The sequence below is a fragment of the Bombina bombina genome, chromosome 6 (genome assembly GCF_027579735.1).
Source record: "Bombina bombina isolate aBomBom1 chromosome 6, aBomBom1.pri, whole genome shotgun sequence".
NCBI lineage: Eukaryota > Metazoa > Chordata > Amphibia > Anura > Bombinatoridae > Bombina > Bombina bombina.
The window spans coordinates 918,696,751-918,713,118 of NC_069504.1; the positions used below are offsets into that span (position 1 = coordinate 918,696,751).

Sequence of the window (16,368 nt, forward strand, 5' to 3'; positions counted from 1 at the left end):
GAAGTATCAGAGGAGGAAACAGATAAGGAAGATGGAATGATCAATGAGTTGATCAAACGAGAAGTCATCAGATCTATCTCTTGGAGACCCCAAAGATCCACAATCTGATTGAACACATACTGATGAAGAGACCACTCATCTGGATATAGAGATTGACGACTGAGAACGTTCGCTTCCAAGTTTGGAACATGAATCACAGAAATTAGACAATAATTTGTTTCTGCCTATAAGAGAATTTGAGACACTTCTCTCATGGTTAGGGAACTACAACTTCCCCCCAGATGGTTGACATAAGCTACTGCAGTGACATTGTCTGGAGCTGCTCTTTTCAACAGAGCCCTAAAAATAGCATGGAGTTTTAGAAAATGTATTGGTAATCTCACCTCCCGAGGATTCTAAACTCCCTGCGCTCTCAGAGACTGCCAAACAGCTATCAAACCTGAGGGGAAAAACAGTTACCTTTGAGGAATCAGGGAGCTTTTTGGAAAATTGATCCTCCAACCATGTTGCTGAAGAAACAACAAGTGTTGGTTGGTGTGAGATTCTGCTAAAGGAAAAGACGGAGCTTGAACCAAAATATTGTTCAGTTAAGGAAACATTGCAATAGCCTGAGTTCTGTTCACATATAAAAGGACACACAGAACCTTTTTGAATATTCTTGGAGCTGTAGCCAGACCAAATGGTAAAGCAACAAACTGAAAACGCTTGTCCAGAAAGGCAAACCTCAGAAACTGCAAATGTTCTCTGTAAATTTGAACATGAAGGTAAGCATCCTTTAACTCTATTTTGGACATAAACTGACTTTCCTGAACAAAAAGCAGAAAAGTCTGAATAGTTCCATTTTGAAAGTTGGCATCCTTACAAACTTGTTAAAAGTACCTTCCTTCTTTGGAAAAATGATGAGATTTCAATAAATTCCCATCTCCTGTTCCTGCAAAGGAACTGGCACAATCACTCCCATAGCTTCCAGATCTGAGACAGACTGGAAAAAAGCTTGAGCTTTTAAAGGATTCCTTGGAACATTGGACATAAAAAAAATCTTCCTTTGGGATATCCCTGGGAGATTATATTCAGGGATCTGGAACAGACTGAAACCAAGTCTTCTGAAAGAGGCTTAACTTGTCCCCTTTCATAACTAGGCTTAGACCATTCCCTGGCTTAGACTATTACCTAGAAATCATGTCAGAGACAGCATCAGGAATAGAGAAAAACCTCAGAGTTTAAAAGTCTTAAAAACTGAATTTAAACTATTACAAGGCTTATCAGAAACCTTAGGGTCTTTAACCCATACAATAATTAAGACCTCCTTCAAAAGAGAAATAATATGTTTAATTTTAAACAAAAAAGACGAAATATTCAGTTCAACATTAGATTAAGACTCCTCATCACCAGAGAAAATGTCACCTTCTGAAGACATAACAGTATCCCTGGCATATAGTAACAAGTAGAGCATTTCTGAACTGACCTTTTTTCACACTGGGTGAAACATCATTTACATTCTCCTGTAATGAACAAACAGAAGGAGGATTAATACCCAAAGAAGCATTGTTAGGTTGGTCTGATTGTCATTAATACATTTAAACATGAGTCACATAAATGAGCTGGAGCAGGTACCTCAACTCTTTTACAATAAGCACACCTAATAATGGTATAAAGGTGTTCAGGTTCTAGGGTAGATTTAGGGACAGAATCAGACAGCTCCATGTACAATGCGAGCTAAACCAAACTGCAAAACAATGCAGGAGAAATTAACACCACATCCGAAGAAAAGATAAGAATCTAGAAATGCGCGCAAAAAAACCTGACAGCTAAAAAGGATTTAAAGGGATATTAAACACAAATTTTATTCTTTCATGATTAAGACAGAACATGCTATTTTAAGCAACTTTCTAATTTACTTCTATATTCAATTTTTCTTCATTCTCTTGCTATCTTTATTTGAAAAGCAAGAATGTAAGCTTAGTAGCAGGCCCATTTCTGGTTCAGCACCTGGGTTCCGCTTGCTACATTTAGCCACCAATCAGCAAGTGCTATCCAGTGTGCTGAACCAAAATTGGGCCGGCTCCTTAGCTTAGGTTCCTGCTTTTTCAAATAAAGATAGCAAGAGAACGAAGGAAAATTGATAATAGGAGCAAATTGGAAAGTTGCTTACAAATGCATACTCTATCTAAATCATGAATGGAAAAAGAAAATGTATGCTTACCTGATAAATTCCTTTCTTTCCTGGGATGGAGAGTCCACAAATCTGATCTAATTACTAGTGATAATTCAACTTCATTCAGCCAAAGGAATTTGGAAAGAAAATATGACACAAGGGTATAGAGGTGAATGAGGTTTGAAAATAGACAAAAAGCCATCTTAAAAGTAAATTAAGAGGGGGTTGTGGAAAGAATTTATCAGGTAAGCATAAATTTTGTTTTCTTTCCAATGGCATGGAGTGTCCACAAATCCATTTTAATTACTAGTGGGAACCAATACCCAAGCTAGAGGACACAGAATGGAAGGGAGCGAGAACAAGACAGGTGGACATAAACAGAAAGTACCACCACTTGAAAAACTTTCCTCACAAAAGCTCAGCTGAGGCAAAAGTATCGAATGTGTACAATTTGAAAAAAATATGCAACGAGGACCATGTGGCCGCCTTGCAGATTTGTTCCACAGAAACTTAATTTTTGAAGGCCCAGGAAGAAGAGACAGCCCTAGTGGAATGAGCCATAATTCTATCAGGAGGCTGTTGTCCAGCTGTCTCATAAGCCAACCGAATAACACTTCTCAGCCAGAAAGAAATAGTAGAATAAATGGCCTTCTGGCCCTTACGCTTACCAGTCAAAATAACAAATAAGCCAGTAGTTTGCCAAAAATCTCAAGTTGCCTGAAGATAGAATTTGAGAGCATGCACAACATCCTGCTGCAGAACCCTAAGAACAAGATTAAGACTCCATGACCGAGCAACAGATTTGAACACAGGCCTGATTCTTACCAGGGCCTAAACAAAGGATTGAACATCTGGAAAGTCTGCCAGATGTTTATGCAAAAGAAACGACAAGGCAGATACCTGACCCTTCAGAGTACTGACTGATTAGCCATCCTCCAGGCCCTCCTGAAGAAAGGACAAAATGCAGGGAACCTTCACCCGACTCCAAGAAAAGCCCCTAGATTTGCACCAATAAAGGTATTTATGCCACACCTTATGGTAAATCTTGCGAGTTACCGGCTTATGAGACAGAAGCATGGTATCAATAACCTTTTCTGAAAAAACACGTCTAGCCAAGACTAGGCATTCAATCTCCAAGCAGTCAGCTTCAGATAATATAGGTATGGATATAGGAATGGACCCTGAAGTAGATCCTTCATCAGAGGTAATTTCCAAGAGGGATAGGATGACATCTTCACCAGGTCCGCAAACCAAAGTCTGTGAGGCCATGCTGCAGCAATGAGAATCACAGAAGTCTGCTCCTGTTTAATCCGGGCTATCACCCGGGGAAGGAGGGCAAACGGAGGAAACGGATAAATTGAACCGAAGTCCAAAGGAACCGCCAGAGCGTCGACCAGAGCTGCTTGCGGGTCCCTTGCTCTTGATCTGTATTATGGAAACTTGGTGTTTAGACGAGACGCCATCAGATCCAACTTCAGAGCCCCCACCTACAAGGTATCATCGAGAATACTTCCGGATGGAGGGCCCACATTCCCTTGGATGAAAAGTCTGTCTGCTCAGATAATCCGCTTCCCGGTTGTCAACCCCTGGGATGTGGATGGCAGATAAGTGGCAATTGTGAGCCTCTGCCCACTAAAAAATGCGAGTCACCTCCTTCATGGCTAAGGAGCTCAGAGTTCCTCCCTGTTGGTTGATATACGTCACTGAAGTTATGTTGTCCGATTGGAATCTGATAAACCGAACCAAACTCAATTGAGGCCAAGCCCTTCAGAGCATTGTAGGATGGCTCTCAACTCTAGCATATTTATAGGGAGGACATAATCCTCCAGAGACCATAGTCCCTGAGCCTTTAAGGAACCCTAAACTGCTCCCCACCCTGTAAGGCTGGCATCCGTGGTCACAATCTCCCAAGACGTTCTCAGGAAGTATGTGCCCTGGGATAGATGTTCCTGGGAGATCCACCAGGATAGAGAGTCTCTCGTCTGAGTGTGGAGAACTATGCTCTGAGAAAGGTCCAAGTGGTCTCCATTCCATTGTCTGAGCATGCATAACTGTAGAGGTCTCAGATGGAAATGAGCAAAAGGAATAATGTCCATGGAAGCCACCATTAGACCAATTAATTCCATACACAGAGCCACTGCTGGACGGACAGAGGACTGAAGTGAAAGACAAGTAGCCAGAAGCTTGGATCTTCTGACCGCTGTCAAAATCTTCATTGAGATTGGGTCTATGACCGTCCCCAAAAAGCATACCCTGATACTTGGCACCAAGGAACTATTTTCCAGATTAACCTTCCATCTGTGGGAACGAAGAATGGACAACAGAGAATCCGTATGGGATCTTCCTATTTTAAAAGATGGCACCTAAACAAAGATATTGTCCAGGTACGGTCTGAGATCAGGAGAGCCCCTAGAACCTTTGTAAAAATTTGAGGAGCAGTGGCAAGGCCCGAAAGGAAGGGCTACAAATTGGAAGTGTTTGTCCAGAAAGGCAAACCGTAGGAATTGGAAATGTTCCTTGTGAATAGGAACATGAAGGTATGTGTCTCCTTCAGGTCAATGGTAGTCATGAACTGACCCTCCTGAGCTAAAAGGAGAATAGAACGGGTAGTTTCCATTTTGAAGAACGGAACCTTGAGAAATTTGTTGAGACACTTGAGGTCTAAAATGGTTTGAAAAGTTCCCTCTTTCGTAGAAACCACAAATAGGTTGGAACAAAATCCTTAACTCCTAGAGAAGCGAGATCCCTTACACAGTTTAAGAAGGCCTCTCTCTTTAAATTTTTTTGCAGGAGAAATCTGCCTCTGGGAGAACAAGATTTGAATCCTATTCTTTACCCTGGGAGACCACTTCTACTGCCCAAGGATCTAGGACATCACAAATCTAAGCCTGCTGAAAGAAGGAAAGCCTGCCCCCTAACTGATCCGAGACTGGATCGGGGGTGGGCCCTTAATGCTTATTTAGACTCAGCGGAAGGCTTCTAGGATTGCTTACCCTTGTTCCAAGACTGGCAAGACCTCCATGAGGTCTTGGCTTGCTCAGGTTTAGAAGATGAGAAGGATTTCTGTCCTTTGAAGTTGAGAAAGGATTGAAAAACATAATTTATTCTTACCTGATAAATTTTATTATTTCTTGACATGGTGAGTCCACGGATCATCTTGATTACTGTTGGGAATATCACTCCTGACCAGCAGGAGGAGGCAAAGAGCACCAAAGCAAAAGGTGTTAAATACCACTCCCCCTACCCACAATCCCCAGTCATTCGACCAAAGGGAAAGGAGAAAGGAAGTAATCTAAGGTGCAGTGGTGCCTGAAGTTTATAGAAAAGCAAACTGTCTGAAAAACGGGGTGGACCGTGGACTCACGGTAATCTAAGGTGCAGCGGTGCCTGAAGTTTATAGAAAAGCAAACTGTCTGAAAAACGGGGTGGACCGTGGACTCACTGTGTCAAGAAATAAATTAATTTATCAGGTAAGAATAAATTATGTTTTCTTTCTAATGACACGGTGAGTCCACGGATCATCTTAATTACTGTTTGGAACCAATACCCAAGCTAGAGGACATGGATGATAAGGGAGGGACAAGACAGTTAACCTAAACAGAAGGCACCACTGCTTGAAGAACCTTTCTCTCAAAAGAAGCCTCTGCTGAAGCAAAAGTATCAAATTTGTAAAACTTAAAAAAGTATGCAAAGATGACCAAGCCGGAGCTTTGCAAAGCTGATCTACAGAAGCTCCATTTTTGAAAGCCCAAGAATATGAAACAGCCCTGGTGGAATGAGCCGTGATTCTCTCAGGAGGCTGCTGACCAGCAGTCTCATAAGCGAAGCGAATAACACTCCTAAACCAACAAGAAAGAGAAGAAGCCGTAGCTTTCTTACCCTTACGCTTCCCAGAAAAGACAACAAATAAAGAAGAAGACTTGTGAAAATTCTTAGTCGCCTGCAAATAATATTTCAATGCACGAACCACATCCAGGTTGTGCAACAAACACTCTTTATGAGAAGAAGGATTAGGACACAAAGAAGGAACAACAATCTCTTGATTAATATTCTTATCAGAAACAACCTTGGGAAGAAAGCCCAAGGCAGTACGCAGAATTACCTTATCAGAGTGAAAAATAAGAAAAGGTGATTCATACTGTAAGGCTGAAAGCTCTGAAACTCTTTGAGCTGAAGAAATAGCCACCAGAAACAAAACCTTCAAGATAACATCTTAATATCCAAATAATGCATAGGTTCAAACAGAGCCTGTTGAAGGACTCTAAGAACCAAATTAAGACACCAAGGTGGAGTAGCAGACTTAAACACAGCCAAATTCTAACCAAGCCGAATTCTAACCAAGGTCTGACAAAAAGAATGAACATCTGGCACATCCGCCAGGTGCTTGTGCAATAAAATAGATAAAGCAGAAATTTGACCCTTCAGGGTACTAGCAGATAAACCTTTCTCCAAACCCTCCTGGAGAAAAGACAAAATCCTAGGAATCCTAACTCTACTCCACGAGTAGCCTTTGGTTTCACACCAATACAAATATTTACGCCAAATCTTATAATAAATCTTCCTAGTCACAGGCTTACGAGCCTGAATCATAGTCTCAATAACTGACTCAGAAAAACCATGCTTAGAAAGAATCAAGCGTTCAATCTCCAAGCAATCAGCTTCAGAGAAACGAGATTTGGATGAAGGAAGGGACCCTGCAGAAGAAGGTCATTCCTTATTGGAAGACGCCAAGGTGGAAGAGAAGAAGACATCTCCACCAGATCTGCAAACCAGATTCTGCGAGGCCACGCCGGAGCAATGAGAATCACCGGTGCTCTCTCTTGTTTGACCCGAGCAATGACCCAAGGAAGAAGAGCAAACAGAGGGAACACATATGACAGACTGAAAGTCCAAGGAACTGCCAGAGCATCTAACAGAACAGCCTGAGGAAACTTTGACCTCGAGATGCCATGAGATCCAACTCCAGCTGCCCCAACTGAGAATCAAGCTGGAAAGTCTGCCTGCTCAGATAATCTGCTTCCCAATTGTCCACCACTGGAATGTGGATAGCAGAAAGACAACAGTTGTGAATCTTCACCCACTGAATAATCTTGGCTACCTCTGTCATGGCCAAGGAACTCAGAGTTCCTCCCTGATGATTGATGTAAGCCACTGACGTTATGTTGTCTGACTCAAACCTGATAAACTGGGTTGAAGCTAGCTGAGACCAGGCTAGAAGAGCATTGAAAATTGCTCTCAGTTCCAAAACATTTATTGGAAGAACCGACTTCTCCCGAGTCCATAGACCCTGAGCCTTTAATAAACCCCAGACAGCACCCAGCAAACTGGCATCCGTGGTCACAATCACCCAGGCAGGTCTGCAAAAGTAAGTTCCCTGAGAGAGAAGATCCGGAGACAACCACCATGGAAGAGAATCTCTGGACATCTGATCTAGAACAATCTGAGCAAGCATAACTGCAGAGGTCTGAGATGGAACCTTGCAAACGGAATGATGTCCATGACTGAAACCATCAGACCAATAACCTCCATGCACTGAGCCACTGACGGCGGAGGAAGGGACTGAAGAGCAAGACACGTATTGAAAATCTTTGACTTTCTTGCTTCTGTCAGAAAAATCCTCATCTCTAGAGAATCTATAATGGTCCCCAAAAATACCACTCTTATAGCCAGAATTAAGGAACTTTTTCCTAAATTTACCTTCCAAGAGCTCAGAAAAGATAACAACAACCCAGTGTAGAAGTTTGCTAGTTGAAAAGATGGAGCCTGAAATAGAATGTCATCCAGATAAGGAGCCGCTGCAACACCCTTCAATCGAAGCGCCGCCAACAATGCTCCCAGGACCTTTGAAAAAAATTCTGGGAGCTGTTGCCAGACCAAAAGGAAGATCTACAAACTGAAAATATTTGTCTACACTCTTGAGATCTAAAATAGGTCTGAAAGTTCCCTCCTTTTTAGGAACGACGAAGAGATTGGAATAAAAACCCAGACCCTGTTCTTGAAACAGAACAGGAACTATCACTCCCATGTTGGAAAGATTGTGAACACAACTGGTTTACAGATAACCTGGAGAGATAAAACCTGCCTTTGGGAGGAAAATTCTTGAACTCCAGTTTGTAACCCTGGGACACAATATCTACCACCCAGTGATCCTGAACATCTCGAACCCAAGCTTGAGCAAAGAAAGAGTCTGCCCCCAAGATTCATTCCCAGATCTGGGGCAGACCCTTCATGCTGCTTCCCCTTATTCCAAGACTGATTTGACTTCCAAATTGGCTTGGACTGTTCCTGCTTGGAAGAAGAAGAGGAAGATTTACCAGAGAAGTTATGAAAAGAACGGAAATGACTGTGCCCTTCTGTTTATTTCTTTTATCCTGAGGAAGAGAATGCCCCTTCCCTCTCGTAAAATCAGAAATAATCTCAGCCAAACCTGGCCCAAACAAGGTCTTACCCTGGTAAGGAATAGACAAAAGCTTAGACTTAGAGGACACATCCGCAGACCAGGATTTTAACCATAAAGCTCTGCAAGTTAAAATGGCAAAACCAGACATTATAGCTCCCAACTTGATGTCCTGTAGAGAAGAATCTACAATAAAGGAAATAGTCAACTTCAAAGCCTTGATTTTATCTTGAATTTCTTCAAGAGGAGTATCTTGCTGAATAGAATCAGACAATGCATCAAACCAATATGTCGCCGCACTAGTAACTGTAGCAATACATGCAGCCGGTTGCCATTTATACCCCTGGTGAACAGAAATCTTTTTAAGCAAAGCTTCCAACTTCTTATCTATAGGATCTTTAAAGGAACAGCTGTCCTCAATAGGAATAGTGGTCCTCTTGATCAGAGTGGAAACTGCTCCCTCCACCTTAGGAACCATCTGCCAAGATTATTTAATAGAATCAGCAATAGGAAACATTTTCCTAAAAATTGGAGAAGGGGAAAAAGGAATCCCAGGCTTCTCCCATTCTCGTGTGATAAAATCTGAAACACGATCTGGTATAGGAAAAACTTCCACCGAGGAAGGGTCATCAAAAAAACGTATTAGTTTACTATATTTCTTAGGAATAACCATGAGTGAACGCCTCAGAGTCATCCAAGGTAGCCAAAACCTCCTTGAGTAACAAATGGAGGTGCTCTAGCTTAAACCTAAAGATAACAATCTCGGGTTCAGAAGAAGGATTTACACTATCAGAATCCGAGATCTCACCCTTAGATGCAACTGAAGTATCTTCCTCCTCGGACTTATAAGAAGAAACACTAGACACAATTGCAACAGAATCAGAAACCTTATACTTCCTCTTGCGCTTCCTCTGCAACATAGGAAAAGCAGACAAAGCTTCAGATACTGCCGAGGATATATGGGTAGCCATATCCTACAAGGAAAAAACAACCTGAGACGAAACAAAGGGAACTGCAGAAGATTGGGACGTTTGAGGAGAAAGCTGCATATTAGCCTGAACAGGAGACTCCTGAGCAACATCCGCCCTAGACAATGAAGGCTCAGAATCAAAAAGTCTATCCTTGTTATGAAATGTGCTCTCAATAGAAGAGGAACAAAAAGGGATAGGAGGCTCAACATTAGTATTTAAACATAGAGAACAAGCAACAGCTTGCAGGGCCTCTTGGTCCATCTTATTCCAAATGAAAAAAGCCTTAATCAATAAAAAAATTCTAAGTTCAAAACAGAATTTTAATGAAACAAAAAGATGTTACTGTCCCTTTAAATTTTGAACAGACTATTTTTTTCTTTTAACTAAAAAATCCTTAAATAAACTGCACAATAAATCTTGCAGCAACAAAATGAATGCAAAATGAGACACAAACGTTATAGTCCCTGAAATTCAGACAGATACTTAAATATAAACAGAGCAGCAGCCCCACAAAAAGACATCAGGCAACCTCCACACCTCAGCAAGCTCTGCTGAGGTGCCTACCTGACCTCGTTGCTGCCGGAAACAAAGTCAGAAAATGATCCGGACCCCCACACAGCCGCACCGGAGAGAACACTGAACTATCTCTGAGTAGCTATGCAACAGAGCTACAACATCCAAGAACAACAGGTAACCGCTAAAAGGGCGCCAAAAACGTCCTTGCCATCTCAGATAATCCCGTCTATTGTGGGCGTGGCCTAAAAAACCTCCCGGTAGCAATTAATACACAAACAAAAAAAATGTACACCAAAGTGAAAACATAATAAACTGAGCCTCCAAACATCCCCAGTGCCTGCAAAACTGCCATACAATAAACCGTTAACCTAGAAGGCTGACTGTATATTTAGACAGTATTAACTGTCAAAGTGCCAAATTCTCCTATATCAAAACAGGAAAAGAAATAGGCACTTACCTCAAAAATCTGTCCGGCAGCAGGACAGCTCACTTGGTATGAGAGGGGCTTCCTACCTCACATGGACCTGTGTAAAAAATAAAAGGTTGAGTAAATGTACTCAAACTTTCAACCAAGGGCAGCATGAAACTACTTGGGAGGCCCAGTGGGGATTATACCCCGCAAGTTCCCAAATGCTTAAAAGCCACCACTTGCTCTACTGAAGAGACTGATATGGACTATGGCTAAACCCCAAAGAAAACCAGAGCAAACTTGCTCTGCTTCAAAAAAAAACAAACTCTTGATTGAAGAATAAGACACCTAACTTTACCCCTAACTTTACCCCTTTAACTGATACAAGCAAAGAGAATGACTGAGGATTGTGGGTAGGGGGAGTGTTATTTAACAGCTTTTGCTGTGGTGCTCTTTGCCTCCTCCTGCTGGTCAGGATTGATATTCCCAACAGTAATTAAGATGATCCGTGGACTCACCATATCATTAGAAAAAAATTAGAATTTGGGTGACCCTTGGGTCTACCCTTCTTGTCCTGTAGCAGGAAGGCTCCCTTTCCACCAGCAACTGTAAACATACATTCAGCCAAACCAGGACCAGCAAAGACAGGAGTTTAGACTTGTATGTCCCATTAGCAGACCAAGACTTTAGCCACGGGGCTCTGCAAGAAAGTACAGCAAAGCTAGATATCTTTGCCCCAAAACGAACTACTTGCATGCTGGCATCACAGATAAAAGGTATTAGCCAGCTTCAAAGCCTTGATCCTATCCTGGATCTCCTCTATAGTAGTCTCTTTTGAAATCAACTTAGACAAGGAGTCACACCAATAAGAGGCCGCACCAGCAACCGTCGCAATACTAGCAATTGGTTGCCATAGTAAACCCTGTCCAGGAACATCTTTCTTAAGTAACCCTCCAGTTTCCTGTCCATAGGGTCCTTAATTAGGAACTATCTTCTAGAGGAATAGTGGTTCTCTTAGCTAAAGTGGATATAGTGCCCTCTACTTTAGGAACAGTGCACCAAAGATCCGCACAGAGTCAGCTACAGGGAACATCTTTTTTAAAAACAGGAGACGAGGAAAAAGGAACACCTGCCTTCTCCCATTTCTGAGCTATAATGTCAGAAATGCGATCTGGAATAGGAAATACTTCTATAGATGCAGTTTTGACATCAAAAACATTGCTAAGTTTATTAGCCCTTTTAGGAGTCTCAGCGACTGTAGTTTCGGAGTCCTCCAAGGTAGATAGAACCTCTTTCAAAAGTAAACCGAGGTGTTCAAGCTTAAATATAAAATTAAATATACAATGTACCTCCTCTGAGTCCGCTGTACTGGCAACTGCAGATTCAGAATCAGAGATCTCACCCTCAGAAGCCACTGATGAATGCTCATCCTTATAACTCTTAGGTATAGATATGTGCCTAGATTTCCTCTTTCTCTTACCTGCAATAGGTAAGGCACTCAAAGCTGCAGAGACTGCAGAAGTCAGTTGTGCAGCAAAATCACCTGGTAAATATACGCCCCCAGGAGCTGTTTAAGAGAAAATGCAGGGCACTGCTTGGAAAACTGCAAAGGCTTGGGACATCTATAGACAATAATGTTTTATTTAAACACTAGTCCTAAAGCCCGTTTACACAGGCCATTTTTTGCAGTACAGCGGTCCCACCACTTGCTCTCCCCCCCCCCCTCCCCTCTCTTTAGCGCTCTCTCTCGCTCCACCTCTCTTTTGCTCTTTACCCCTCTCTTTTTAAATATACAGTATGATAAATTAATTTAAAAAAAAATAACTCTCCTTTCTTACTTTAAAGGGACATTATAGTGAAAAAATGCACCCTATCACTGGTTATAGCAGGTTATTTTATCACATAGTTAAAATATTTGAGCAGAAAGTGCCACTGACACAATCAGCAGCTCCAGTTGCATGACCCAGCTATGCAACAAGCCCTGCTAATTGGCTCAGTGGCAGTTTCCACTCTGGACTAGTAGTTCTCTGCTGTACTTTAACTATGTCGTCGTCCCCCCCAATTGTTAAACACAAAGAAATACAGGTTCAATAGTAATAAAATTGGCCCTATAGAACTTTTAATGAAGCATAGTAAACAAAAAGTTATAAAACATTACATACAGGTATATAAAATGTTGGAATTTATCCTGTATACAGAAAAAGTATGTGAACCCTTTTGGAATTAGTTGGTATTCTGCATGAATTGGTCATAAAATGTCACATCATCTTCATTAAGGTCACAAGTATAGACAAACTCAATATGCTTAAGCTAACAAGACACAAACAATTATAATTGTCCATATCTTTATTAAACACATCCCATTAAACACAGTGGTGTGGAAAAAGTAGGTAAACACTTGGATATAATAGCTAGTTTATCCTCCTTTGGCAGCAATAACCTCAACCAAGGGTTTAAGTTGGCTGCTGTGCTTGCACACCGTTTAGGCCCCAAAGCAGCAACACAGCACCAAATCATAATGCTCCCTCCACTGTACTTAAATGTTGGCATGATGTTTTCATGTTGGTATGCGGTGTCCGTTTTTACTCCATACATAGTGTTGTGTGTTCTTGACAAACAACTCAACCTTAGCTTCATCAGTTCACAAAACATTTTCCCAGTAGCATTGTGTAGTGTCAATATGGTCTTTGGCAAACTTCAGGCGTGCAGCAATGACTTTTTTGGGATAGCAGCTGCTTTCTTTGTGGTGTCCTGCCATGGACACCATGTTGGTTCAATATTTTCTGTATAGTATACTCATGAACAGAGATGTTAACCAGTTCCAATGATTTCTTCAAGTTTTTAGCTGTAAACCTAGGGCTCTTTTTTACCTCATTGAGATTTGTGCGATGTGCCCTTTGAGTCATCATGGATGGACGGCCACTTCTAGGGAGAGTAGCCACAGCACTAAATCTTCTCCATTTATAGACAATTTGTCTAACAGAGGACAGATGAATATCTAAGCTCTTTGAGATCACTTTGTAACCATTTCCAGCTTTATGCAACACAAGAATTCTTGATCGCAGGTCTTCTGAGAGCTCTTTTTTTGTGAATAGGAAACTCAAAAAGTTTGAGTGCTTTTTATAAGTCAAAGAAGCTCTAACCCACACCCCCAATATTGTTTAATAAATTGGAAACCATAATCAACACAAGCTATTTAGATTTGGAAATGAAGTCATTAGCCTAAGGTGTCACATACTTTTTCCAACCTATATTGTGAATATTTAAATGATTTATTCAATATGTACAAGAACAACACAATCATTTGTGTGTTATTAACAGATTGTGTTTGTTGATTACTGTAACTTAGATGAACATTAAACCAGATTTTAAGACCAATTTATAAATAATAAATCCAGTAATTTCTAAAGGGTTCACATACTTTTTCCTGCAACTGTACATATGCATGCTACACAGTGATTGCTTGGATTAGAACAGGAGTTCATTTACATCTGGGCTCTGAAAGGCTAAAGTAAAGGAAGTCAGGAAGGATAGAATATTTTCAACTGGTGTTTCTGTAAACTGTAAGGGATACAAGTTACTGAACATCTTAAAAAGAGTTTTGACTCCTTTACACTATTTATTCTGCATGCAGTTCATAGTAATGCATTACTTATACATACTATGCATATATACAAAAACATTAACAATATAATGGTATCATATTTACAGGGATACAAAAAACAAAACTTATTTTGTGATTCAGACAGAGCATACAGAAAAGGTTTCCAAATTACTTCTACTTGCTTTGTTACCATGACATTCTTTGTTGACAAAAATACCTAGGTAGGCATCTGGAGCACTACATGAAAGGAAATAGTGCTGCCATCTAGTGCTCTTGCAAATGGATAACATTCTTGCAAAACTGCTGCTATATAGTGCTCCAGAAATGGGAAGGCTCCTAAGCTTACACCCCATGCTTTTCAACCAAAGATGCAATGAGAACAAAGACATTGATAATAGAAGAACATTAGAAAGTTGTTTAAAATTGCGTGCACTATCTGAATCATGAAAGAAAACATGTGGGTTTCATATCCCTTTAATATTGTGTACAAACGTCCTGATGATACAACAAATAACTGGGGGGGACCTTACCTGCAAGAGAGCTCCCCATCCATAGCATCATGCTCATCGCTACTGGTATAGGTCAAACGTCCTCCAATTACAGTACCTACAAAGTATATAAGCCACGCAAGGCGCCCTAGCATAAAAAAAAATATAGAGAAAAATCATATATATCATTTCATAAAAACACTTACAAACAGTTATTATAGACTATAGGGAATTACAAAATATCATGAACAACAATAATGACAAACATTAAAAATTAATAAATTCCAAAATGCATGTTAAGTGATGCACAAATTAGTCTACAACTTAAAATTATTATTTTATTCTAAATAATGGAGTACACACTTTTCAAATAAGGCTGGTGAAAAAGTAGAAATCAATATAAATATTTTTTGAATTGAGAAATATTTCTGGCGCACTATTTATACAACAAACATAATATACTCATAGATCACAGAAATTAATATTAGAACTTCCTGTACAAGTCACTAACAACTGCAGCCTCAGAATTTTTTAAATGCTGTCACAAAATACAGATTTTCTTCTAAAGGGACAGTAAACATGTTTGAGATTATAATATAAAATATAAAAAGTCAGAATGGCAAATTTTAAGAGATAGCCAATGGCACTACTGAAATATCCAATTTGCTAGCCAATGGCTTCACTTTATTCAGGGGTTAATAAGGTGCTATGTATATTTAAACAAACGTGTTGAGTTATCAGATGATTACTACTTGTGGATACATATATTAGCACAGTAGTCCTGATAATAACAGAATTTATATTTACCTGATAAATTCCTTTCTCCTACGGTGTGTCCGGTCCACGGCTTCATCCTTACTTATGGGATATTCTCTTCCCCTACAGGAAGTGGCAAAGAGAAACACCCAGCAGAGCTGTGAATATAGCTCCCCTTAGGCTCCGCCCCCCCAGTCATTCGACCGACGGTTAGGAGAAAAAGGAGAACCATAAGGTGCAGTGGTGACTGTAGTTTGGAAAAATAAATTTAAACCTGACTAAATGCCAGGGTGGGCCGTGGACCGGACACACCGTAGGAGAAAGGAATTTATCAGGTAAATATAAATTCTGTTTTCTCCTACATTGGTGTGTCCGGTCCAAGGCTTCATCCTTACTTATGGGAACCAATACCAAAGCTTTAGGACACGGATGAAGGGAGGGAACAAGTCAGGTAACCTAAACGGAAGGCACCACTGCTTGTAAAACCTTTCTCCCAAAAATAGCCTCCGAAGAAGCAAAAGTATCGAATTTGTAAAATTTGGTGAATGTATGCAGAGAAGACCAAGTCGCTGCCTTACAAATCTGTTCAACAGAAGCCTCATTCTTGAAAGCCCATGTTGAAGCCACAGCCCTGGTGGAATGAGCTGTAATCCGTTCAGGAGGCTGCTGTCCAGCAGTCTCATAAGCCAATCTGATGATGCTCTTTAGCCAAAAGGAAAGAGAGGTAGCAGTCGCTTTTTGACCTTTCCTCTTATCAGAATAGACGACAAACAAGGATGATGTTTGTCTGAAATCTTTAGTTGCTTGTAAATAGAACTTTAAAGCACGAACCACATCCAAATTGTGTAACAGACGTTCCTTCTTAGAAACTGGATTAGGACACAGAGAAGGAACAATAATTTCCTGGTTAATATTCTTATTAGAAACAACTTTTGGAAGGAAACCAGGTTTAGTACGCAAAACAACCTTATCTGCATGGAACACCAGATAGGGTGAATGACACTGCAAAGCAGACAGTTCAGACACTCTTCTAGCAGAAGAAATAGCAACCAAAAACAAAACTTTCCAAGAT

General features: G+C 40.6%; 1 protein-coding gene across 1 annotated transcript in view; it reads right to left on the bottom strand.

Annotated features, from left to right (window-relative positions):
• The window catches only part of RANBP17 (RAN binding protein 17), a 1,312,934-nt gene that overhangs the window by 976,349 nt on the left and 320,217 nt on the right, over nucleotides 1-16,368 (bottom strand). Inside the window, exon 13 of the mRNA XM_053718559.1 lies at nucleotides 14,583-14,688. Within this exon, the coding sequence (XP_053574534.1) occupies nucleotides 14,583-14,688 (106 nt within the window). The remainder of the gene's footprint in view (nucleotides 1-14,582; nucleotides 14,689-16,368) is intronic.